The 27,484-nt window shown below is 47.7% G+C and overlaps 1 protein-coding gene across 2 annotated transcripts in view; it reads left to right on the top strand.

The window, feature by feature from the left end:
* Positions 1-27,484, top strand: part of cgnb (cingulin b) — an 88,399-nt gene that overhangs the window by 21,802 nt on the left and 39,113 nt on the right. Inside the window, exons 1-10 of one of the 2 annotated variants that reach the window (XM_055630289.1) lie at positions 724-836; positions 5,313-6,695; positions 8,571-8,668; positions 10,200-10,269; positions 11,942-12,043; positions 13,345-13,493; positions 15,904-16,042; positions 17,948-18,160; positions 22,474-22,622; positions 26,331-26,472. In XM_055630289.1, the coding sequence (XP_055486264.1) occupies positions 5,325-6,695; positions 8,571-8,668; positions 10,200-10,269; positions 11,942-12,043; positions 13,345-13,493; positions 15,904-16,042; positions 17,948-18,160; positions 22,474-22,622; positions 26,331-26,472 (2,433 nt within the window). In that variant the 5' untranslated portion in view covers positions 724-836; positions 5,313-5,324. Of the gene's footprint in view, positions 1-723; positions 837-5,312; positions 6,696-8,570; positions 8,669-10,199; positions 10,270-11,941; positions 12,044-13,344; positions 13,494-15,903; positions 16,043-17,947; positions 18,161-22,473; positions 22,623-26,330; positions 26,473-27,484 lie in introns of those variants that run through there. The other variant, XM_055630288.1, reaches the window with a different exon arrangement.

Raw genomic sequence — 27,484 nt, 5'->3', positions numbered from 1 at the left:
CTGCGCTGTATCTCGAAACTAAACTAAATTTCTCTTCCCCCCCCCCCCACATCTATTAGTTGGCCCTCGATTTCCAGGGGTTTGATGTATGCTGTTTTATGTACTGTGGCTACGTTTTGAATAGTCCTGTTCCAGTGAGTTGAAGATGTTTTATAAGAAGGGAGTCAAAAATGCTGGAGAAACTCAGCGGGTGAGGCAGCATCTATGGAGAGAAGGAATAGGCGACGTTTCGGGTCGAGATCCTTCTTCAGACCAAAACAGAGATGTTTTATGTTTTCTTTCCAAATATTCCTCAACTTCTTTCCTCTTGGAAAACTTTTTCCACTTTGTGTGTCTTTATGACCCATCTAATTGGAGATATTGCCTTCAATTCCCTCATCCAGATCATTAATGTATATTGTAAATAGCTGGGGTCCCAGCACTGAGCCTTGCGGTACCCCACTAGTCACTGCCTGCCATTGTGAAAAGGACCCGTTTACTCCTACTCTTTGCTCAATAAACTCGCTTGACTTGAAAACAGTATTTTTTGAACGGTTTGCTTCTGAAAACAATTTAATTTGCTGCAAATAGTAATTATTGACTCGGTACTTTATGTTAATTTACTGGTGGCAGTGAGCCCATTCTAGGCGTGGAGACTATGCGCAGCTGTGGTGTTTTTTTGCATGGTTTTACTGCCATGGAAAGGATGATTCACAATCCCTCCGGGGGCCCTTATCTGTGACTATTTGAGAAGTTAGATAGTGGATTACGCCACATTCCAGATGCAATCGTGAGGCATCACGTGTAAACCAAAGTCTAAATCAAGGGCACTTCTGTGATGCACCTGGATTAAAAAGGTACCTTTTAACTTTTAGCTGCATATGTTTTTAAAATCCTTGTGTCAAAATGGAAAGAGTCACGGGTATGATCTCTTTGCCTGACGGCTGTGTGGCTTTAGTTTTGGAAATCATCGTGCAATTGTACATAGATAGACAAATATGCTGGAGAAACTCAGCGGGTGAGGCAGCATCTGTGGAGCGAAGGAATAGGCGACGTTTCGGGTCGAGACCCTTCTTCAGACTTGTGCGTTTGTACATTCTGGTTCAGACCGTAAGGTCTGAATGACAATAAAGGAAATTCTAGCAGCAGGTTCGGGAATAGCTACTTCCCCACAGCCATCAGGCTATTAAACCTGGCTCAGACAAAACTCTGAACATTAATAGCCCATTATCTGTTCATTTGTACTTTATCAGTTTATTTATTCGTGTGTGTGTGTGTATATATTTATATAATGATATTTAAGAAGGAACTGCAGATGCTGGAAAATCGAAGGTAGATAAAAATGCTGGAGAAATTCAGCGGGTGCAGCAGCATCTATGGAGCGAAGGAAATAGGCAACGTGATGGGCCGAAACCCTTTCGGGTTTCGGCCCGAAACGTTGCCTATTCCCTTCAGGGTTTCGGCCCGAAACGTTGCCTTTTTCCTTCAGGGTTTCGGCCCGAATCGTTGCCTATTTCCTTCAGGGTTTCTGCCCGAAACGTTGCCTATTTCCTTCAGGGTTTCGGCCCGAAACTTTGCCTATTTCCTTCAGGGTTTCTGCACAAAACGTTGCCCATTTCCTTCAGGGTTTCTGCCCGAAACGTTGCCTATTTCCTCCAGGGTTTCGGCCCGAAACGTTGCCTATTTCCTTCAGGGTTTCGGTCCGAAACGTTGCCTATTTCCTTCGCTCCTGCACCTGCTGAGTTTCTCCAGCAGTTTTGTCTACCTAATCAAGAATCAATCTATCTATCTATCTCTTGACTTAAAAACATCCACTGACTTGTGGCCTCCACAGCCGTCTGTGGCTACGAATCCCCACAGATTCACCACCCTCTGCCTAAAGAAATTCCTCCCCGCCTCCTTCCTAAAGGAACGTCCTTTAAAAACTGAGGCTGTGCCCTTCTACAGACTGACAAAAAACGTCGCCCATTCCTTCTCTCCAGAGATGCTGCCTGTCCCGCTGAGTTACCACACCATTTTGTATCAATCTTCAGAGTGAACCCCACTTATTTAAATATTGCATGCAAAGAACATTTTTTTTAGTATTCATGCTGCGGTTGACATAGCAGAAGATTTGCATTAAGTATCTTGCAATGATGTGGATTTCCCCTTTGTCACCCAAGACAATTGAAGTTGGGAAGTGACACTTCGATTAGTTTAATTTACTGACTTGCACAGATTTTTTTTTAAACTCTTGCTGCTTAGATTTCCTGTACTGTGAAAAATGAAAGTTCTTCTTTAAAACTATGTAACCACTCTCAGTCCTGATATAGAATCTTGACCTGAAATGGTGACAATTTCTTCTCCTCCCCACTCCTTGCCAACAGCAAAGGCTGGTCGACTCGCACCTTCCCCCCCCCCCCCCCCCCCCCCCCCCCCCCCTTCTCCAGATTCCAGCATTTGATTCAATTCAATTCAATTCAACTTTAATGTCTGGCTTTTGACCATGCCTGAGGCTTTGCTTCTGTTATTGGTGTTTTTGATGTTTCTTTATTTTACATGTCTTTTCCTACTATTTCTTTTGATTGTCATTTTTGGTGTGTATTAACTTTTTTTTGTCAATGATTAGTGATGTACAGCCCTTTGTTGCAGCTATGTTTGTTTTTAAAGTGCTCTATAATTAAAATTATTATTATTATTATTGCACAAATACAAGTATGGGTACAACGAAATGCAGTGCCTTAAAGCAAAAAGGCAACGAAAGTCCGTATCCAAATTAGAACTGGAGGGAGGGATGAACTATAATGGAAGTGAAGGATTTTATCTTGTGTCATTAAATAATGCCCTTTGCCCTGTTATTTTTGCTGATCCTCTTTATGGAATTCATTTGAAGGCCTCGATAGATAACTATCCTTTGGCTGTGCATTGGTTCAAGTGCTCAGACACCATATCCCTCGGGCTTCCCGCCCACATTCCACAAGTCAGCAGATGCTGTCTGCGCGGAGTTTGCACGTTCTCCCTGTGATTTTGTCCCAGATCTTCCGTTTCCTAAGACGTGCGGGTTTGTAGGTTTAATTGGCTCGGTATGAAATGTAAAACTTGTCCCTTGTGCGTAGGATAGTGTAAGTGTGCGTGGATCGCTGGACTCGGTGGGCCGAAGGGCCTGTTTGTCTCCGCACTGTACCTCTAAACTAAACTAAGCACAGAGGTCGGTAAGTTCAAGTTCAAGTGAGTTTATTGTCATGTGTCCCTGTATAGGACAATGAAATTCTTGCTTTGCTTCAGCACACAGAACATAGTAGGCATTGACTACAAAACAGATCAGTGTGTCCATATACCATAATGGTAATATATACACACAAAATGATAAAGTGCAAATAACAGATAATTGATTATTAATAATCAAAGTTTAAGAAGGAACTGTAGATGCTGGGCAATAGACAATAGGTGCAGGAGTAGAGGCCATTCGGCCCTTTGAGCCAGCACCGCCATTCAATGTGATCATGGCTGATCATCCCCAATCAGTACCCCGTTCCTGCCTTCTCCCCATATCCCCTGACTCCGCTATCTTTAAGAGCCCTATCTAGCTCTCTCTTGCAAGTACCCAGAGAATCGGCCTCCACCGCCCTCTGAGGCAGAGAATTCCACAGACTCACAACTCTCTGTGAGAAAAAGTGTTTCCTCGTCTCCGTTCCAAATGGCTTACTCCTTACTCTTAAACTGTGTGTGTGTGGCCCCTGGTTCTGGACTCCCCAACATCGGGAACATGTTTCCTGCCTCTAGTGTGGAAAAAAACTCAGCGGGAGAGGTTTCCTTCGCCCCCATAGATGCTGCCTCACCCGCTGAGTTTCTCCAGCATTTTTATCTACTACAGAGGTTGGCAATGTGTTCAAGAAGGAACTGCAGATGCTGGAAAATCGAAGGTACACAAAAAAGCTGGAGAAACTCAGCGGGTGCAGCAGCATCTATGGAGCGAAGGAAATGGGCAACGTTTCGGGCCCAAAACCCTTAAGGAAATAGGTAACGTTTCGGGCCGAAACCCTTAAGGAAATAGGTAACGTTTCGGGCCCGAAACCCTTAAGGAAATAGGTAACGTTGCCTATTTCCTTCGCTCCATAGATGCTGCTGCACCCGCTGAGTTTCTCCAGCTTTTTTTGGTAATGTGTGTCTCATTCTTGCATTTCAAAGCAAGTTAATGATTAATTGCTAAGGTATTCATTCTACTCAGTTGAAGTTACTGTTTGCCACAGATAACCTGCTGTTAATATTGCAACACAAGGTTGTACTTTGCTTCTGCACTAATGCGTTGACATTGAAGTGTTCCCTGTACGTGTTAGAAGTGGATGCAATGGAAATGGCAAGAAATGTTTGGAGCCCCGTTCCTTGATTGACCTTAACTATGTTTTTGATTGAGTTCTACCACAGGCTGTGAGGCTGCTAAACAGTCACTCTGTACTCACAGTCACTTGATTCTGTGGCTGGCACGGACACTTTAATAACTGGCACTGGCCACTCAAATCAGCTGCCCCGGACATTTTTTATGATTGGTCTATTGTATTTTAACATTGCGTTTTTACCTGCTTTTAACTATTTATACAGTTCCATCAGGGACTGGATTGTTTTTAGTGTTATTATGTGTGAAATGTTTTAAATTTCATGAGGCCACACCTGGAGTATTGCGTACAGTTTTGGTCTCCAAATCTGAGGAAGGACATTATTGCCATAGAGGGAGTGCAGAGATGGTTCACCAGACTGATTCCTGGGATGTCAGGACTGTCTTATGAAGAAAGACTGGATAGACTTGGTTTATACTCTCTAGAATTTAGAAGATTGAGAGGGGATCTTATAGAATCTTACAAAATTCCCATTAAGGGGTTGGACAGGGTTAGATGCAGGAAGATTGGTTCCCGATGTTGGGGAAGTCCAGGACAAGGGGTCACAGCTTAAGGATAAGGGGGAAATCCTTTAAAACTCGCTATAGAGATTGAGAAGAACTTTTTTCACACAGAGAGTGGTGAAAATCTGGAACTCTCTGCCACAGAGGGTAGTTGAGGGGCCGACTTGCATTGGCTATATTTAAGAGGGAGTTAGATGTGGCCCTTGTGGCTAAGGGGATCAGGGGGTATGGAGAGAAGGCAGGTACGGGTTACTGAGTTGGATGATCAAACATGATCATATTGAATGGCGGTGCAGGCTCGAAGGGCCGAATGGCCTACTCCTGCACCTAATTTCTATGTTTCTATGTTTCTAAATGGCAAGAAATGTTTGGAGCCCCGTTCCTTGATTGACCTTAACTATGTTTTGATTGAGTTCTCCAGATCATTGACTTTAATTTTGCTTTTTTTTTATTTCAGAAGGAACACAGAATGGACGGTGGCCACGTCGATCAAGATGCAGCAGACAAACAGGCGCCTGTGGACTACGGGGTCCAAATCCGTTTCATCGACAACCTCCAGGGCACCCACAAGGTCAAGAAACCCAAGAAGAATTCGGCCAAGTCGGGAACCTACGGCGTGGTGGTGAGAGTCCAAGGGATTTCGGGCCAGCCGTTTGTGGTGTTGAATAACAGCGACGGAGCCCCGACGGCCCCTGGAGCCTCTGGCAGGGCGGATGGGGGCGTTAAGGAGGCCGTCCGCGAAGGGAACGGCGGCATTGTACCCGGCGCGCAGACACGGAGAGCGGGCGCCAGAGCAACTGAGTTTGAAATGCCGGAAAACCCTTACGGAGAAGCCCCCGCGATCCCGCCACGGCCCCGCGCTGATTCCCAGTGCACCAGCTCTGACGAGGAGACCGGCTCCAAACGTTACACGCAGGTCCACGACTCGAACGCGTACGCGCCGAACAACAAAAGCCTCCCCCCGTACGCGAGCGACGACGACCGCTCGTCCTTGCCTCGCCGGAAGCCCGGGCACCAGGAGGACCAGCTGAGGAAGTTTAATTCTTATGGATCGTTGCTCATTTCCGACGACGTGGAGTTCTCCAGGGAATCCGGGCCGAACTACCAGTATTTGCCCGGAGAAAGGCCGGGCTACAGGGCCCCAAGTCCTGCTGTTTCAGCCAACGGCGAGAGGTTGGTGAACAATCTGAATGGGAGAAGTCGGGGGAGCTTGGATCACAAGCATCCGGAAAAGCCGTGGCCTAATGCCGGATATAATTCCACAAATTTGCTGCAGCCGGCAGCCAGAGCTTCCTCTGTCACTGATGTCTCATTGAAGTCGGTCGAGGCCAGTGAGATAGACACCAAGCCCCTTTCGTCTGTGGATTCCCTGATTAGTAAATTCGATGGCAGGGGCGGGCAGCAGAGGGGAAGAACGGCGAGGCATAACCGGATCTCGCCCGAAGAACGGCGCCGTTCGCGGAGCCTCGATAACCGAAAACCGCAGCTGGACCCGAGGAGAGAGGTTGAGGCTAACCATGGGTATGAGACCAGTGATGGCCAGAAGCCTTACCGCTCCAGTGACATAATGGATGTCGGCAGAGACTTCCAATCTGCCAGGATCTTGGAGACCAAGCCTGTCGTGGCCACGAAGGAGTCTCTCTCCCCGATCCAGTTCACGTCTCAGTCTTACGGTTCGGATAAAGGATACACCACTGGAATTCGGAACAAAGACCAAGGGCTCCTTCCGACCTTCAATGCATCCAGCCTCCCAAGGAAATGGAACCAGAACCAAATGGAAATTGAACCCATCGTGGAGAAGGATCATAAAGCTGTGGTCTTTGCTGAACAGAATATAGAGGTATATAATTACAAACCATTAAAAACCGTAAAACACAGGACTATAAAACAGTAAAAATTAAAAGACATTAAAAGCACTAAAAGCACTAAAAACAGGAGCAATGTCTCAGCCAGTGTCGAAAGCCAGAGAATAAAAATGAGTTTTTAGGGTGGATTTGAAGATGGACAGTGAGGGGGCCTGTCTGATGTGCAACGGCAAGGTGTTCCAGAGTGCCGGGGCAGCAACAGGAAAGGCTCTATCTCCTCTGAGCTTCCGCTTAGACCTTGGTACCTCAAGGAGCAGCTGATCAGCTGACCTGAGGCACCGGGCTGGAGCGTATGGGTGGAGCAGCTCAGAGAGGCAAGGCGGGGCGAGCCCATTCAACGATTTTAAAACGAATAAAAGAATTTTAAAATGAACTCGAAAGTGCACTGGGAGCCAGTGAAGGGAGGCCAAAATTGGCGTAATGTGCTCCCTCTTTCGAGTTCCGGTTAAGAGGCGAGCGGCAGCATTTTGAACCAGCTGGAGACGAGCCAATGAAGCTCGTGCGACTCCAGGGTAGAGTATGGGGAATTTTATAGGTAACTAGACCAAGTGCAGACCCGTTGGGGTCTGCTCCCCCAACGCAGCCGTTCCCTACCCGTAGCCCCCACGGGAGACGTGGTCCTCCAACTCGAGTGGCTCAGGAATCAGCAGTGCGGCAGTTTTTAAATGGCGTCTTTGAGGCGAGATGCGGGCGCCAGCAGCCGTTATGGTCGCTGGCCAGCAGGAGGCGACAAAATGAGTGAGTGTGCGGGGGGGGGGGGGGGGGGGGGAGAAGGAGTTTATTTAAAAATGTGTACATAAACACGACAAAATGTAATGAGGAGTTGATACTTGGAATGAAAAGTGAAATCTCTACCGAAATGGGAAAAATCTCGGCGTTTCTGGGTCTGATGTTGGCGTCAACGAATCAAAGGCTACCGAAAGTCAGGGAAAAAACCTCGCCACAGAGTTTTAAATTTCTGGGTCTGGTGTTGGGTCGTAGCCCCCAACCAATCAAAGGCTGGCAAGCCGCAAGTCAGAAAGCACACAAAAAAAGCCCTGCCAGCTGCAGCAGTGAAAAGAGTGTTCCTGTCTTGCATATATAGATAGTGTGTTGGAAGCTGAGCTTGCATGTCGAAAGGCAGGAAGGGATCCGTACTGCAGGCGGACTGATTTGAGTTTTATAGATAGATAGATAGATAAGTTGCTTGCATGTGTAGACAGGGCCGGAATTAGATGAAGATAGGCCCTAAGCTGTTCCACTCGTGAGGCCCCCTCCGCGTTGGTTTTCAGCGCTGGCGGCGAGGCAGCCATGGCGGCCAAATCTCCCACAATTCAAAGCGAGGGTGAAAGTGCCCAGCACCAGCCAGTTGCCGTTGCATTGCGCATGTGCGGGCGGGGTGGAGAGGGAGGGAGGACGTGCAGGCCGCAGCAAGGCGCATGTGCAAGGCGGCTTGCCGTGCCGGCGGATGAGGAGCCCGGCGGCCCAGACACGGATAGCGGGGGGGAGATGGAGAGAGAGAGATAGAGAGGGGGGCCCGCCCAGAGTTGAACGGTAGGTGTCCTGCCTTGGCCGGAGGCCCCCCTAGACCTCGAGGCCCTAAACTTAAGCTCGTCTAGCTTGTAGGTAAATCCGGCCCTGTGTGTAGGAAGGAACTTCTTCTCCTCGTGTCCAGCAATCGTGTAAGGGTGGCCATCCGCTCTATGATATTCGTGCAAAGCAACCATGAGAAAACGGAACCTTTTTTACTACTCGTAATTCTTGAATGCATGCTTCTAGTTATGGTGGGTGAACAAGAGCAAAGGACAAGGGCCTGTCCCACTTGGGTGTCATTTGCGCGACATGTTTTAAATTCTTATTTGCGTTCACAGTTAAAATGCACCCCCGACCTGTTGAGGGACCAGAAAGCACACTCTCCTGCCAGCGAGGATCTTACAAAGCAATTCATTTTCGGCCTACTAAAGGAAGGGTAAGTTCTCAATGGAGGTTTAGACCCATCATCTACATCTTGCTTATGGCGTGCACAGTCTAAAGTTGTAGGTCAACTTGTTCCATTTGATCTATTTGTCTGTGCATGTCGGGTTGATTGCATTAGTGGAGACGGGGAACCAGGTGAAGGTTGCAATCTCCCACCCCAGACCCATCATGAAGATTGTTCCCGATGTTGGGGAAGTCCAGGACAAGGGGTCACAGCTTAAAGATAAGGGGGAAATCCTTTAAAACCGAGATGAGGAGAACTTTTTTCACACAGAGAGTGGTGAATCTCTGGAACTCTCTGCCACAGAGGGTAGTTGAGGCCAGTTCATTGGCTATATTTAAGAGGGAGTTAGATGTGGCCCTTGTGGCCAAGGGTATCAGAGGGTATGGAGAGAAGGCAGGTACGGGATACTGAGTACGGGATACTGGATGATCAGCCATGATCATATTGAATGGCGGTGCAGGCTCGAAGGGCCGAATGGCCTACTCCTGCACCTAATTTCTATGTTTCTATGATGGGCCACCACAGAGAGTGGTGAGTCTGTGGAATTCTCTGCCTCAGAGGGCGGTGGAGGCAGGTTCTCTGGATGCTTTCAAGAGCTAGACAGGGCTCTTAAAGATAGCGTAGTCTGGGGATAATGGGAGAAGGCAGGAACGGGGTACTGATTGGGGATGATCAGCCATGATCACATTGAATGGCGGTGCTGGCTCGAAGGGCCAAATGGCCTCCTCCTGCTTCAAGTCAGAAGATAGACAACTGGAGTAACTCAGCGGGACAGGCAGCATCTCTGGAGAGAAGGAATGGGTGACGTTTCGGGTCAAGACCCTTCTTCAGACTAAAGGGGCTGTCCCACTGTACAAGCTAATTCAAGAGCTCTCCCGAGTTTAAAAAAAAAATCAAACTCGTGGTAAGCACGTAGAATGTACGTCGGAGCTCGGGACGTCTCTTAGCGGCTCGTAACGCTAACGGCAGGTACTCGGGGAAACGTGGTAAGCTCGTGAAAACTCGTGAAGATTTTTCAACGTGTTAAAAAATGTCCACGAGAGCCCCGAGAACCTACGAGCGGCCATCACCATAATTCTCCGAGTTCGAATCAGGGGTCACACACACAGTTTAAGGATAAGGGGGAAATCTTTTAGGACCGAGATGAGAAAAACATTTTTTACACAGAGAGTGGTGACTCTGTAGAATTCTCTGCCACAGAAGGTAGTTGAGGCCACACAGTTCATTGGCTATATTTAAGAGGGAGTTAGATGTGGCCCTTGTGGCTAAAGGGGATCAGGGGGTATGGAGAGAAGGCAGGTACGGGATACTGAGTTGGATGATCAGCCATGATCATATTGAATGGCGGTGCAGGCTCGAAGGGCCGAATGGCCTCTACTCCTGCACCTAATTTCTATGTTTCTATGAGAAACCTCTTCTCATTTTGCACGGTACAAATTTGTTGCTTTGCATGATGACAATAAAGAATGATGATGATAAATAATATGTCTTTCCTAATACTGCGATGTTTTATTTCCAGGAGTGTTGAAAGTGATAATTTCTTGAAGAAGAAAGCGAACCTTGTCTTTGACAAACTGCAAGATACCAAAGTAAGACATTGTGTGGAAACAAAAACCTGCAGATGTTGGTATTTAGAAACATAGAAACATAGAACATAGAAATTAGGCCATTCGGCCCTTCGAGCCTGCACCGCTGCACAAAGATAGATAAAAATATTACCCCGGGCCCACCGAGTCGGCACCGACCAGCGATCCTTGCACACTACACTATCCTACACACACTAGGGACAATTTACACTTATACCAAGCCAATTAACATAGAAACATGGCCTCCTCATGCGCCTATTTTCTATGTCTATGTCGGCGTGGGCCGAAGGGCCTGTGCCCTACCCACAAGCACACTGCTCCTAACTCCAGCATTATCCAGCGTTATACACAGGATATGAATGTCAAGATTCAAGATTCAATTTAATTGTCGTTTGGACCCCTTGAGGTCCAAACGAAATGCCGTTTCTGCAGCCATACATTACAAACAAATAGACCCCAGACACAACATAATTTACATAAACATCCATCACATCGCTGTGATGGAAGGCCAAAAAAACATCTCTACTGCACTCTTCCCCCCCCCCCCCCCCCCCCCCCCCCCCCCCCCCCCCCGTACCTGTCTAAATGCTGCTCCTAAGGGCCGAAGCCCAACTTCTGGTACTGTGGAGAGAATGAAATGGGATTGGTGTAAATGGGTTAGTACAACTTGATGGGCCGAAGGGTCACTGTTCAAGTACTTGGAGGCTTGTGAATTTTGACGATCTTTCTGTTTCTTCCTCGGGTACTTCTTCTTTCGTGAGGCGTGCACAGCCTAAAGTTGTAGGACAACTTGTTCTATTTGATCTGTGTGTGTGTGTGCTCGTAGCATTAATCGAAATAGGGCAGACCACGTGAAGTATGCAGTCTTGTACCCGTCCTCGGGTACAATCTTGTAGTTATAGTAACAGTGCTGTATAGTCCTAGGTTGAGACCCTACGCCATGTACCATGGTCACGATACAGCTTCAGTCTTTTGCTTCACCTAATTTTCTTCATGTTACTTCCAGTATACAGAGTTTTTTTTTTTTGTTTATTTTATTAGAAGTTAATACAGCACAAAACAGTACAGTGGCACCCAATTTTAGATGCCAACTATGTAATACCGTAATCCATTCTATGTACAACCTCTAGTTTTATGTTATAAGAAGGAAGTAAGCAAGACAAGAAAAAGAAAGCAATAGAAAGGGGAAAAAGTGGAAAAATAGATGGTAGAGAGTAGAAAAACGTGAAGTGTGTATATAAAAAATAAAAAAAGGAAGAGAGAAAGTGGAAAGTAGAAATAGAAGAGAAGGCCCCTTAAAAGAGAATTTTTCAAATCTGTATTCGGAGATGTAGATCTATCCGCGTCATGAACTGAAATCAGCAATCCTTACAGTACCGCTGCATCACATGATTCCAAAAAGTCGATGAAAGGAGACCAACTCCTTAAGAATTGGTCATATTTATCTATTAGTCGGTCTCATTTCTTCAAGGCGTGCTATGTCCATCATATTCCTGATCCACATTTTAACAGTTGTTATTTCCACATTCAACTTTGTACATCCAACAAATGAGTGTGTTATATTAGCGTTTTGAAACAAACATTTATCGCATCTGGGAGAGACGTTTGGATAAAATTTATTCAACCTCGTTTTTGAATAATATAGTCTATGTAATAATTTGAATTAAATAATCAGTATACAGAGTTATCGCCTGATATTGGGAGGCTTGCTGCTCAGAAGAATGATTTGGAGAAGAAGGTCGCTGGATTGCAGCAAAAACTGGAAGAACAATTAACAGTAAGAACTCTTAACTTCTCAACAACACGATTCAAATTTTCCATTACAGGACAGCTAAGCCATCTCAATTCTGCTCCACCCCCCTCTCAAGTGTTACTCTGCAGACTCGTGATTATTTATACTGCTCTTAGCCTTGGACTCTGAGCCCTCACGGGTATCTGTACCAAAGAACCTATAGCGGAGCAAGATAGACCACTCCTGCTAAATGCAATGGGCTGACGTGTAGTACGCAACGGAGTGGAACGTGGGCCTTTTTTTCATCCATTTCAGTAACCCGACCTGACTCGCAGTGTAATCAACCATCAGCCATGATCACATTGAATGGCGGTGCAGGCTCGAAGGGCTGAATGGCCTCTGTTGGCTTACATAGCAAGAGGATTTGAGTATAGGAGCAGGGAGGTTCTACTGCAGTTGTACAGGGTCTTGGTGAGACCACACCTGGAGTATTGCGTGCAGTTTTGGTCTCCAAATCTGAGGAAGGACATTATTACCATAGAGGGAGTGCAGAGACGGTTCACCAGACTGATTCCTGGGATGTCAGGACTGTCTTATGAAGAAAGACTGGATAGACTTGGTTTATACTCTCTAGAATTTAGAAGATTGAGAGGGGATCTTATAGAAACTTACAAAATTCTTAAGTGGTTGGACAGGCTAGATGCAGGAAGATTGTTCCCGATGTTTGGGGAAGTCCAAGACAAGGGGTCACAGCTTAAGGATAAGGGGGAAATCCTTTAAAACCGAGATGAGGATAACTTTTTTTACACAGAGAGTGGTGAATGTCTGGAATTCTCTGCCACAGAAGGTAGTTGAGGCCAGTTCATTGGCTATATTTAAGAGGGAGTTAGATGTGGCCCTTGTGGCTAAAGGGATCAGGGGGTATGGAGAGAAGGCAGGGATGGGATACTGAGTTGGATGATCAGCCATGATCATATTGAATGATGGTACAGGCTCGAAGGGCCGAATGGCCTACTCCTGCACCTATTTTCGATGTTTCTATGTATTAAGGTTCAAGGTGAATGGGGGAGTCTTTTAACCTGGGATGGCGGGACTGTGTGTGTGTGTATGTGACACTCTCTCTCTCTCTCACCTATTGTCTATGTTTCTATATTTCTAGATGGGGAGGGAACACAGTCCGTTAACCAGTCTTATTGCCTGTGGGAAGGAGCTGTGGAGCATCCTGATGCTCCTGTACGTCCTCCCAGATGGCAGAATGGAGAAGATGTAGTGCCGATGGATGATTTATTTGTTAAAATTGATACATTCTCCATTTTTTCTTGCTTGGCCACCTGCGGCTCGTGCAGAATCGTCAGCGGGTAGGCGCAGCGGAGGATTCAAACACGATGCTACTGCAGGACATGCGTCTGCAGCTGGAGGAGAGCGTTGAGGAGCGGACGCAGTTGCACTCGCTGTACCAGAAGAACAGGAAGGAACTCCAGCATCATATTGAAGAGTAAGGGCGTGTGGCTGGCACAACTCCTCCATTCATTCCTTGCTTGCCACAACCAGCGCAGCCAGCAACCGATCACAAACCCATAAGGGGGAACCAGTGGTTACACAAAAAAGCTGGAGAAACTCAGTGGGTGCAGCAGCATCTATGGAGCGAAGGAAATAGGCAACGTTTCGGCCCGAAATGTTGCCTATTTCCTTCGCTCCATAGATGCTGCTGCACCCGCTGAGTTTCTCCAGCTTTTTTGTGTAACCTTCGATTCTCCAGCATCTGCAGTTCCTTCTTAAACAGGGAGAACCAGTGGATGTGTTATATCTGGATTTTCAAAAGGCTTTCGACAAGGTCCCACATAAGAGATTACTATGCAAACTTAAAGCACACTGTATTGGGGGTTCAGTATTGATGTGGATAGAGAACTGGCTGGCAGACGGGAAGCAAAGAGTAGGAGTAAACGGGTCCGTTTCAGAATGGCAGGCAGTGACTAGTGGGGTACCGCAAGGCTCAGTGCTGGGACCCCAGCTATTTACAATATATATTAATGATCTGGATGAGGGAATTGAATGCAACATCTCCAAGTTTGCGGATGACACGAAGCTGGGGGGCAGTGTTAGCTGTGAGGAGGATGCTAGGAGGCTGCAAGGTGACTTGGATAGTGACTTGGATAGGTTGGGTGAGTGGGCAAATGCATGGCAGATGCAGTATAATGTGGATAAATGTGAGGTTATCCTCTTTGGTGACAAAAACAGGAAAGTAGACTATTATCTGAATGGTGGCCGATTTTAAAAAAAGGGGACATGCAACGAGACCTGGGTGTCATGGTACACCAGTCATTGAAAGTAGACATGCAGGTGCAGCAGGCAGTGAAGAAAGCAAATGGTATGTTAGCATTCATAGCAAAAGGGTTGGAGTATAGGAGCAGGGAGGTTCTACTGCAGTTGTACAGGGTCCACACCTGGAGTATAGGAGCAGGGAGGTGAGGGTCTTGGTGAAACCACACCTGGAGTATTGCGTACAGTTTTGGTCCCCTAATCTGAGGAAGGAGATTCTTGCTATTGAGGGAGTGCAGTGTAGGTTCACCAGGTTAATTCCCGGGATGGCGGGACTGTCATATGCTGAGAGAATGGAGCGATTGGGCTTGTATACACTGGTGTTTAGAAGGATGAGAGCATATCTTATTGAAACATATAAGATTATTAAGGGTTTGGACACACTAGAGGCAGGAAACATGTTCCCGATGTTGGGGAAGTCCAGAACCAGGGGCCACACACACAGTTTAAGAATAAGGGGTATACCATTTAGAACGGAGACGAGGAAACGCTTTTTCAGTTGTGAGTCTGTGTTGTGAGTCTGTGGAATTCTCTGCCGTGGAGTCTGGTTCCCTGGATGCTTTCAAGAGAGAGCTAGATAGGGCTCTTAAAGATAGCGGAGTCAGGGGATTTTTTTTTTTTTTACACAGAGAGTGGTGAATAGGTGGAATTCTATGCCACAGAAGGTAGTTGAGGCCACAGTTAACCATATAACCATATAACAATTACAGCACGGAAACAGGCCATCTTGGCCCTACAAGTCCGTGCCAAACAACTTTTTTCCCCTTAGTCCCGCCTGCCTGCACTCATACCATAGCCCTCCATTCCCTTCTCATCCATATGCCTATCCAATTTATTTTTAAATGATACCAATGAACCTGCTGCCACCACTTCCACTGGAAGCTCATTCCACACCGCTACCACTCTCTGAGTAAAGAAGTTCCTCCGCATGTTACCCCTAAACTTCTGTCCCTTAATTCTGAAGTCATGAAGTTCATTGGCTATATTTAAGAGGGAGGTAGATAGGGCTCTTAAAGATAGCGGAGTCAGGGGATATGGGGAGAAGGGCAGGAACGGGGAACTGATTGGGGATGATCAGCCGTGATCACAATGAATGGCGGTGCTGGCTCGAAGGGCCGAATGGCCTACTCCTGCACCTATTGTCTATTGATTGGGGATGATCAGCCATGGTCACATTGAATGGCGGTGCTGTCTCGAAGGGCCGAATGGTGTCTACTCCTGCACTTGTAGTCTATTGTGACTATCCCAACGTTTGAGAATTTAAGGGGAATCGAGGACCAGAGGACATGGGTTCAAGGTGAAGGGGGAAAAGATTTGATGGTGAATCTGAGGGGTAACTTTTCCACACAGAGGATGGTGGGTGTATGGAACGAGCTGCCGGAGGAGGTAGTTGAGGCTGGGACTATCCTAGAAACGTTTGCCGACCTGCACCTATTATCTATCGTACTCCTATAGCATAGAAACAAATGCTTCTGCCCAGCTTGTCCGTACCAACCATGTTGCCCTGTTTCTGCCCTCTATCTCTAAGATGAAGTTGCGAGTGGCTATCTTGCCGTTTATTTCTTCATTCTTTGTTTCCCCCCTAGTTCGATGTCGTTGAAGATGGAGAAGGATACGTTGGAAGCGGAGATGAGAGATTTACAGGAAGAAGTGTTGATATTGCAGAAGGAGCTGAGGAGTGTCCGGAATTCTGCAGAAGATGGTGGAGACCAGGAAGTCTTACAAGTATGCGTATTTTCCTATGCATGCTTAAGGGGCTGTCCCACTTGCCACAGTCTCAGCAGGTGGCCGAAAATTTTTCAACGTGATGAAAACCCAGCGGCGACCAGAAAAAGGTACGACTCTTATGGGCGACTACTAGCGACCATACGGGCGTGACTTTACGCCTGAATAGCCGCGAGTAGTCACCCAAAGAGTCGTACCTTTGTAGAAGGATGAGAGGGCATCTCATTGAAACGTATAAGATTGTTAAGGGCTTGGAGACGCTAGAGGCAGGAAACATGTTTAGAAGGATGAGAGGGCATCTCATTGAAACATATAAGATTGTTAAGGGTTTAGACACGCTAGAGGCAGGAAACATGTTTAGAAGGATGAGAGGGAATCTCATTGAAACATATAAGATTGTTAAGGGTTTAGACACGCTAGAGGCAGGAAACATGTTTAGAAGGATGAGAGGGCATCTCATTGAAACATATAAGATTGTTAAGGGCTTTATCACGCTAGAGGCAGGAAACGTGTTCCCGATATTGGGGGGAGTCCAGAACCAGGGGCCACACACACACACACACAGACACAGACACAGACACAGACACAGACACAGACAGACACTCATTGAAACAGTTTAAGATTGTTAAGGGTTTGTCATTTAGAACGGGGACGGCAGGAAACACTTTTTCTCACAGTGAGAGTTGCGAGTCAGTGGGATACTCTGCGTCAGGGGCCACATACAGGGGCCACACACACACACACACACACACAAACACACCCACACACACACACACACACACACACACACACACACACACACACACACACACACACACACACACACACACACACACACACACACACACACACACACACACACACATACACACACACACACACACACACACACACACGTAAGCCATTTAGAACGGAGACGAAGAAACACTTTTTCTCACAGAGAGTTGTGAGTCTGTGTGGAATTCTCTGCCTCAGAGGGCGGTGGAGGCCGGTTCTCTGGATGCTTTCAAGAGAGAGCTAGATAGGGCTCTTAAAGATATTTAAGAGTCAGGGGATATTTTTTTTATTTATTTAATTTTTAATTTAGAAGATTGAGGGGGGATCTTATAGAAACTTACAAAATTCTTAAGGGGTTGGACAGGCTAGATGCAGGAAGATTGTTCTCGATGTTGGGGAAGTCCAGGACAAGGGGTCGCAGTTTAAGGATAAGGGGGAAATGTTTTAGGACCGAGATGAGAAGAACTTTTTTCACACAGAGAGTGGTGAATCTCTGGAATTCTCTGCCACAGAAGGTAGTTGAGGCCACACAGTTCATTGGCTATATTTAAGAGGGAGTTAAATGTGGCCCTTGTGGCTAAAGGAATCAGGGGGTATGGAGAGAAGGCAGGTACAGGATACTGAGTTGGATGATCAGCCATGATCATATTTAATGGCGGTGCAGGCTAGAAGGGCCGAATGGCCTCCTCCTGCACTTAATTTCTATGTTTCTAAGTTCCTCCTGTTCTGTGCTGTAAGCCTGTAGGAACAGACGCCCGAACAAATAGTTGTAGTTAAACATTCGTATCCTGTGTATAACGCTGGAGTTAGGAGCAGTGTGCTTGTGGGTAGGACTCGAAGGGCCGAATGGCCTCTACTCCTGCACCTATTTTCTATGTTTCTATATGGGGTGACGGGGTACTGATTGTGGATGATCAGCCATGATCACATTGAATGGCGGTGCTGGCTTGAAAGGGCCGAATGGCCTCTACTCCTGCACCTATTTTCTATGTTTCTATATGGGGTGACGGGGTACTGATTGGGGATGATCAGCCATGATCACATTGAATGGCGGTGCTGACTTGAAAGGGCCGAATGGCCTCTACCACTGCACTTATTGTCTATTGAGACTGTATTGACTTTGGACAGGAGTTGGCAAGGACCAAAGAGGAGCTGGATATGGTCGCCACTGCGAAAAAGACCACGGAGGATATCCTGCGGCAGAGGGAACGGGAGCTGACTGCCCTGAAGGGGGTTCTGAAAGAAGAAGTCAGCAGCCATGACAAAGCGATGGAAGATCTTACGGCCCAGTATCAGAAGGATATGGAGCAGCTGAGGAAAAATATTGATGAGGTATCTCGGGTGAGTGGAAATTCGTTCCTGTTAAACCATTTTCTTTTTCCTAATTAGACACAAAATGCTGGAGTAATTCAGCGGGGTGGGCAGTGTCCCCTGGAGAGGAGGATTAGGTCAGACCCGAAACGTCACCCATTCCTTCTATGCTGCCTGTCCCGCTGAGTTGCTACAGCATTGTGTATCTATCTTCGGTGTAAACCAGCATCTGCAGTTCCTTCCTACACATCAAGTAACCCTTGCATTTCCCCCCCATCCTTCCTCCACCCAAGTCGTACCAGCTTCAAAGTCGCCTCGCTATCTGTAACTCGTTCTCACCTAACACAGCACTAACAGTGTCTATCTTTGGCTTAAACCAGCATCTGCAGTTACTTGGTGTGTACTGAAGACAGACACAAAATGCTGGAGTAACTCAGCGGGACAGGCAGCATCTCTGGATAGAAGGAATGGGTGACGTTTCGAGTTGAGACCCTCTTCAGACTGATGTTTTTGGACAAAACCCTTCTTTAGACTGATGTTTCTGGTTGAGCCCCTTCTTCAGACTGATGTTTCGGGTTGAGCCCCTTCTTCAGACTGATGTTTTGAGTTGAGACCCTTCTTCAGACTGACGTTTCTGGACAAGACTCTTCTTTAGACTGATGTTTCGTCAAGACCCTTCTTCAGACTGATGTTTCGAGTTGAGACCCTTCTTCAGACTGATGTTTTGGGACAAAACCCTGCTTCAGACTGATGTTTCGGGACGAGACCCTTCTTCAGACTGACGTTTCATCGAGATCCTTCTTCAGACTGATGTTTCGGGTTGAGCCCCTTCTTCAGACTGATGTTTCGGGTTGAGACCCTTCTTCAGACTGATGTTTCGGGTTGAGACCCTTCTTCAGACTGATGTTTCGGGTTGAGACCCTTCTTCAGACAGATGTTTCGGGACGAGACCCTTCTTCAGACTGATGTTTCGGGTTGAGACCCTTCTTCAGACTGATGTTTCATCGAGATCCTTCTTCAGACTGATGTTTCGGGTTGAGCCCCTTCTTCAGACTGATGTTTCGAGTTGAGCCCCTTCTTCAGACTGATGTTTCGGGTTGAGACCCTTCTTCAGACTGATGTTTCGGGTTGAGACCCTTCTTTAGACTGATGTTTCGGGTTGAGACCCTTCTTCAGACTGATGTTTCGGGTTGAGACCCTTCTTCAGACTGATGTTTCGGGACGAGACCCTTCTTCAGACTGATGTTTCGGGACGAGACCCTTCTTCAGACTGATGTTTCGGGACGAGACCCTTCTTCAGACTGATGTTTCGGGACGAGACCCTTCTTCAGACTGATGTTTCGGGTTGAGACCCTTCTTCAGACTGATGTTTCGGGATGAGACCCTTCTTCAGACTGATGTTTCGGGACGAGACCCTTCTTCAGACTGATGTTTCGGGTCGAGACCCTTCTTCAGACTGATGTTTCGGGACGAGACCCTTCTTCAGACTGATGTTTCGGGTTGAGACCCTTCTTCAGACTGATGTTTCGGGACGAGACCCTTCTTCAGACTGATGTTTCGGGACGAGACCCTTCTTCAGACTGATGTTTCGGGTTGAGCCCCTTCTTCAGACTGATGTTTCAGGTTGAGACCCTTCTTTAGACTGATGTTTCAGGTTGAGACCCTTCTTTAGACTGATGTTTCAGGTTGAGACCCTTCTTCAGACTGATGTTTCAGGTTGAGCCCCTTCTTCAGACTGATGTTTCAGGTTGTGACCCTTCTTCAGACTGATGTTTTGTCAAGACCCTTCTTCAGACTGATGTTTCGGGTTGAGCCCCTTCTTCAGACTGATGTTTCAAGTTGAGACCCTTCTTCAGACTGATGTTTCGGGTTGACTGAGACCCTTCTTCAGACTGATGTTTCGGGTTGAGCCCCTTCTTCAGACAGATGTTTCAGGTTGAGCCCCTTTAGACTGTCGTTTTGGGACGAGACCCTTCTTCAGGCCCTAATGGCTAAAGGGATCAGGGGGTATCGAGAGAAGGCAGGTACGGGATACTGAGTTAGATGATCAGCCACGATCATGTCGAATAGCGAATGGTGCAGGCTCGAAGGGCCGAATGGCCTCTACTCCTGTACCTATTTTCTATGTTTCTACGCCTGGAGGAATTCTACTTCAGAAGAGTCCAGACTCATCGCCTGTCCATTTCTGTTGCTGCCTGGCCTGCTGAGTTCCACCCAGCAGTTTGTTTCTTATTTTCCTTTACGTTTCCAGCCTCTGCAGCCTGGTAAATTCATTCCCGACATTACAAACGTGTTGGATTAGGGTCGGCAGTTTGCCTCTCCCAGACAATCATTCTGTCATGGGCCACCGTTTGGTTGTCAGTGAAACGCGTTTGTTCCCTGCACAAACAGTGCTCTGATTGTATTAACAGAATGCTGTCTGGAAAGTCGAGTAGATAGGGATGTAGCCCACACATATTGCAATGACAAAACAAAGCACTGGCTAACTGTGGCATCGTCTGGCTGCTAATTGGCATGGCAGATGGAGGAGGAGAAAAATAGACCTAACCCCACCGCAAATTGGAGGAACAGCGCCTCACCCCAGTATGAAAATTGATTTATCTTAACCAAGTAACCCTTGCATTCCCCTCCCACCTCCGTCCCTCCCCCACCCGAGTCATTGCACCAGTTTCAAAGTCATCTCGTCTCATTATCGGTAGACAAAAAAATGCTGGAGAAACTCAGCGGGTGAGGCAGCATCTATGGAGAGAAGGAATAGGCGACGTTTCGGGTCGAGACCCTTCTAGTGCAATGAGGCAAAACATAGAAATTAGGTGCAGGAGTAGAGGCCATTCGGCCCTTCGAGCCTACACCGCCATTCAATATGATCATGGCTGATCATCCAACTCAGTATCCCGTACCTGCCTTCTCTCCATACCCCCTGATCCCCTTAGCCACAAGGGCCACATCTAACTCCCTCTTAAATATAGCCAATGAACTGGCCTCAACTACCCTCTGTGGCAGAGAGTTCCAGAGATTCACCACTCTGTGTGAAAAAATCAGGAAGGACATTATTGCCATAGAGGGACTACAGAGAAGGTTCACCAGACTGATTCCTGGGATGTCAGGACTGTCTTATGAAGAAAGACTGGATAGACTTGGTTTATACTCTCTAGAATTTAGGAGACTGAGAGGGGATCTTATAGAAACTTACAAAATTCTTAAGGGGTTGGACAGGCTAGATGCAGGAAGATTGCTCCCGATGTTGGGGATGTCCAGGACAAGGGGTCACAGCTTAAGAATAAGGGGTAAATCCTTTAAAACCGAGATGAGAAGAACTGTTTTCACACAGAGAGTGGTAAATCTCTGGAACTCTCTGCCACAGAGGGTAGTTGAGGGCAGTTCATTGGCTGTATTTAAGAGGGAGTTAGATGTGGCCCTTGTGGCTAAGGGGATCAGAGGGTATGGAGAGAAGGCAGGTACGGGATACTGAGTTGGATGATCAGCCATGATCATATTGAATGGCGGTGCAGGCTCGAAGGGCCGAATGGCCTACTCCTGCACCTAATTTCTATGTAAGGTACACAAAAAAGCTGGAGAAACTCAGCGGGTACAGCAGCATCTATGGAGCGAAGGAAATAGGCAAGAAGGGTTTCGGCCCTAAACGTTGCCTATTTCCTTCGCTCCATAGATGCTGCTGCACCTGCTGAGTTTCTCAAGCTTTTTTGTGTACCTTCGATTTTCCAGCATCTGCAGTTCCTTCTTAAACAAAAGAATCAGTAATATGTGTACCTTCGATTTTCCAGCATCTGCAGTTCCTTCTTAAACAAAATAATCCGTAATATGTGTACCTTCGATTTTCCAGCATCTGCAGTTCCTTCTTAAACACAGTAATATCAGGTGGACAGTCAAACTATGTGTAGAAAAGAACTGCAGATACTGGTCTAAACCAAAGATAGACACAAAGCTCTAGTAGCTCAGCAGGTCAGACAGCATCCTTGGCCAGAAGGAATAGGTGATGTTTTGGGTCGAGACCCTTCTTCAGACTGAGTCGGGAAGGGGAAACGAGAGATAGAGGTCAAATCAATGAAAGATATGCAAAAAAGTGGTCTACAGAAGGTTCTCTACCTGAAACGTCACCTATTCCTTCTCTCCAGAGATGCTGCCTGGCCCGCTGAGATACTCCAGTTTTTTTTGTGTCTTATCGTTTGTCCTCTCTGGAACGATTGATTGCTCTGTCCTAAATGGGTGACCCTTCTCGGTGAAGGAATAAATGGGTGACCCATCACGGTGAAGGAATAAGATATGATTTGGGAAATGATGCGATCTTCCTCTCTCTCTCCCTCTCTCCTTCCTGAATCAAGAATCAGCAGAATATCGAATCGGAGAAGCAGAAAGTCAACTCGACTGTACGGAACCTGCAACGTCAGCTGCAGGAGAGTACAGAGGAGAGCGGCCATTGGAAGGAGATGTTTCAGAAAAACCGCGAGGAGTTGCGCAATAGCAAGCAAGAGTAAGTTCACCGTGGCTCGTCGCTGTGATTTAGAGAACCATCGCGCTATCCAGCTTGGTCCTCCTTGTCCATGTCGACCAAGTTGGTGTCGGCATTCTGAAGCAGAGTCTCTAAGAGACTAGGGTGGCCAACTTTCTGGCACTCCAAAATAAGGGACAAAAGGTCAAAGATACGGGACAAATTCCCCACACGGCAATCCGTCGACCGACTGGGCCGTGACTGGGTGAATGGTGAGTTGGCCCGGTGCGCTGGACTGCACGCAAAGCCCAGCCGGCGGGGCCAGCGGTGGAGTTTTGGCCCGGGGGCCGCCCGCACAGTCCAGCGCTCCGTCCAACTCACGAACCGACGGTCGGCCGTGAGAAGGAGGGGGCGGTTGTGGTGTCGGCGGTCAGCGAAGGTTCGAAGGTCGGACTGACAGCTCGCCGGGGCCACTGGCGAGGTGCTGCTGCTGCACTCCACGGGCTGCACCACGTCGGGACGGGTGAGGCAGGGTCCAATCCGACAGTCCCCTCGACCCGAGTAGCAGCGGTCAACCTCTCCCTGTAGCTCAAGTCAAGTCGAGTTTATTTGTCAAGATACAAGATACATTTAATTGTCATTTGGACCCCTTGAGGTCCAAACGAAATGCCGTTTCTGCAGCCATACATTACAAACACATAGACCCAAGACATAACATAATTTACATAAACATCCATCACATCACTGTGATGGAAGGCCAAATAAACTTATCTCTCCACTGCACTCTCCCCCTCCCATGTCAGAGTCAAAGTCAAAACCCCCGGCTGGCGATGGCGATTGTCCCGCGGCCATTAAAGCCACGCCGGGTGATGCAACGTCACACCGGGTCTTGATGTTGGAGCCCCCGGCGTGCGCTCGCAGAGTCCCGCGGCCATTCCAAGCCGCGCGGGGCGGTGATGTCAGGCCCCGCTCCAGGAGCTCTTCGACCCCGCAACTCGGGCGGGAGAAGTCGCCGCTGCGGGAGCCCTGAAAAAGCGGTCTCCCTCCAGGGACCCGCGGGCTCCCGGTGCCGCCGTCCGCCAGACCCGCAGTTGCAGCCTCTGAATCTCTGGAGGTCGGGCCGCAGCAGCGCTCCACCACCGCTCCACCCGCTCCGGACTCGGCCAGCTCCATGACGGTGAGGTGAGTCGTCGGCACCAGAGTCCCCGGTCTTCTCCTGTTGGAGGCCGCTCCTCGTTGCAGCCCCAACGACAATGGAGACCCGACAAAGAAAAGGTCGGGTCTCCCGTGCAGGGAGAGAGATTTAAAAGTACCCCCCCCTCCCTCCCACCCCCCACCCCCCCCCCCCCCCCCACACACACACACACACCCCCAAAAAAATAACAAAACTACATAAAAACATAGACAAAAAATAATAAAAACGCAGACGGGCTGCAGAGGCCGCTGCTGACGAGAGTCGCGCCGCCTACCGACTGGTGAGGCGGGGTCCGACACGACAGTCCCCTCAGCCCGAGTAGCAGCAGTCAAAGATGGGACACGGGCGGTCCCGTACGGGACAAACCAATTTGGCCCAAAATACGGGATGTCCCGGCTAATATGGGACAGTTGGCAACCCTAGTCTCGACCCGAAACGTCACCCATTCCGTCTCTCCAGAGATGCTGCCTGTCCTGCTGAGTTACTCCAGCACCTCCCAACATAATCAGCACAAAGCTCAGTTTCAGGATCACTCCCTTATTGATTTAGTATGAGTCATCCCTTTAAAATGAACCACTTCTACGTTCAGTAAACAGGGCAGCGTAGGCCAGTTCAGGCCTCTCTCTCTCCATGTTCTCTGGAGATAAGCACACAATGCCGGAGAAACTCAGCGGGACAGGCAGCATCTATGGGGAGCAGGAATTGGACACTTTTTTCACACAGAGTGGTGAATCTCTGGAACTCTCTGCCACAGAGGGTAGTTGAGGCCAGTTCATTGGCTATATTTAAGAGGGAGTTAGATGTGGTCCTTGTGGCTAAGGGGATCAGGGGGTATGGAGAGAAGGCAGGTACAGGATACCGAGTTGGATGATCAACCGTGATCATATTGAATGGCGGTGCAGGCTCGAAGGGCCGAATGGCCTACTCCTGCACCTAATTTCTATGTTTCTATGTTTCTATGGATGATGTTTCGGGTCAAGACCCTTCAGAATGAGAGTCGGGGGGGGTGGGGAGAACTAGAGATATGGAAGGGTACAAAGAGATGCCAGGTGTGAAAAGGACAGATCAAAGAGGAGACAATAATAATAATAATAATAATAATAATCTTATTTATATAGCACATTTTTAGTCAACTTGCATTGACCCCAAAGTGCTTCACATAATTACATTACATTTACACACAGGCAAAGGTGGGTGAAGTGTCTTGCCCCAAGGACACAACGACAGTATGCACTCCAAGCGGGATTCGAACCGGCTACCTTCCGGTCGCCAGCCTAACACTTAGCCCATTGCGCCATCTGTCGCCCCAATAGACAATAGGTGCAGGAGTAGAGGCCATTCAGCCCTTCGAGCCAGCACCGCCCGCCATTCAATGTGATCATCCAAAATCAGTACCCCTCCATTCCTGCTTTCTCTCCCATATGCCTTGATTCTGTTAGCCCTTGCCATAGATTGATTCCTGGTGTTGGGGAATACTGATTCCTGGGATGTCAGGACTTTCATATGAAGAAAGACTGGATAGACTCGGCTTGTACTCGCTAGAATTCGGAAGATTGAGGGGGGATCTTATAGAAACGTACAAAATTCGTAAGGGGTTGGACAGGCTAGATTCAGGAAGATTGTTCCCGATGTTGGGGAAGTCCAGAACAAGGGGCCACACACACAGTTTAAGGATAAGGGGGAAGTCTTTTAGGACCGAGATGAGAAAAACATTTTTTTTTCACACACACACACAGAGAGTGGTGAATCTGTGGAATTCTCTGCCACAGAAGGTAGTTGAGGCCACACAGTTCATTGGCTATATACTCCTCTCCTCTCCTCTCTTCTCTCCTTTGAATCTGTGGAATTCTCTGCCACAGAGGGTAGTTGAGGCCACACAGTTCATTGGCTATATACTCCTCTCCTCTCTTCTCCTCTCCTTTGAATCTGTGGAATTCTCTGCCACAGAGGGTAGTTGAGGCCACACAGTTCATTGGCTATATACTCCTCTCCTCTCTTAGAGAGTTAGATGTGTCTGAAGAAGGGTTTCGGCCCGAAACGTCGCCTATTTCCTTCGCTCCATAGATGCTGCTGCACCCGCTGAGTTTCTCCAGCTTTGTTGTGTAACCTTCGATTCTCCATACCCTCTGATCCCCTTAGCCACAAGGGCCACATCTAACTCCCTCTTAAATATAGCCAGCCAATGAACTGGCCTCAAGATTCACCACTGTCTTCTCTCCTTTGAATCTGTGGAATTCTCTGCCACAGAGGGTAGTTAAGGCCACACAGTTCATTGGCTGTATTTAAGAGGGAGTTAGATGTGGCCCTTGTGGCTAAGGGGATCAGGGGGTATGGAGAGAAGGCAGGGATGGGATACTGAGTTGGATGATCAGCCATGATCATATTGAATGGCGGTGCTGGTGCAGGCTCGAAGGGCCGAATTGCCTCTACTCCTGCACCTATTGTCTATGTATCTATGTTTCTAACTCTCTCTTGAAAACATCCACTGCCACAAATCTTTAATGATTGAATTATGGATCCATCAAGTTTGTCTCGTTATTATCTCCTGATCCCAGGCTGCTGCAGATAAAGATGGAGAAGGAGGAAGATGATGAAGAACTGCGGGATATGCGCGATCGTTACTCCGCGCTGCAGAGCGAGGTGGACCACGTGAAGCAGACCTCGGCCGATATGGCTGGCATGGAAGCGCTCAAAAAAGTACATTGCTTTTGTATTCTGATTGCCTTATTAGCAGTTGCCTCTATCCTGCAGGTTCCTTCCAATTGCCAGCTTCCGCAGTGGTGGGAACCAAAGATCCCACAGCGAGCCAGATAGTCCACTCGACAAAAAAGACCTAGTACGGTCACGGGTAGATTCATGGGTCATTTTCGGCCCCATTTCCGTAACCGGCTTCCGTCTCTGCACCAAAGATCCCGTAGGTCCGTGGCAAAGATAGCTTAAATCCCTAGCAGACGGAGTTTTTTAGAAGGAATTATGATGTACAATTTTGGTCGCCCAATTATAGGAAGGATGTCAACAGAATAGAGAGAGTGCAGAGGAGATTTACTAGAGTGTTGCCTGGGTTTCAACAACTAAGTTACAGAGATAGGTTGAATAAGTTAGGTCTTTATTCTCTGGAGCGCAGAAGGTTAAGGGGGGACCTGATAGAGGTCTTTGGAATGATGAGAGGGATAGACAGAGTTGATGTGGACAAGCTTTTCCCTTTGAGAATAGGGAAGATTCAAGCAAGAGGACATGACTTCAGAATTAAGGGACAGAAGTTTAGGGGTAATATGAGGGGGAACTTCTTTACGCAGAGAGTGGTGGCGGTGTGGAATGAGCTCCCAGTGGAAGTGGTGGAGGCAGGTTCATTGGTATCATTTAAAAATAAATTGGATGGGCATATGGATGAGAAGGGAATGGAGGGTTATGGTGTGAGTGCAGGCAGGTGGGACTAAGGGGAAAAAAAAAAAAAATAATAATAATAATAATAATTGTTCGGCATGGACTTGTAGGGCCGAGATGCCCTGTTTCCGTGCTGTAATTGTTATATGGTTATAAGGAACTGCAGATGCTGGAGAATCGAAGGTACACAAAAAAGCTGGAGATACTCAGCGGGTGCAGCAGCATCTATGGAGCGAAGGAAATAGGCAACGTTTCGGGCCGAAACCCTTCTTCAGACTGATCGGGGGCGGGGACAAGAAAGGAAAAAGGAGGAGGAGCCCGAAGG

Source organism: Leucoraja erinacea, unplaced genomic scaffold, assembly GCF_028641065.1.
Source record: "Leucoraja erinacea ecotype New England unplaced genomic scaffold, Leri_hhj_1 Leri_308S, whole genome shotgun sequence".
NCBI lineage: Eukaryota > Metazoa > Chordata > Chondrichthyes > Rajiformes > Rajidae > Leucoraja > Leucoraja erinaceus.
This window is presented reverse-complemented; position numbering and strand designations above follow the sequence as displayed.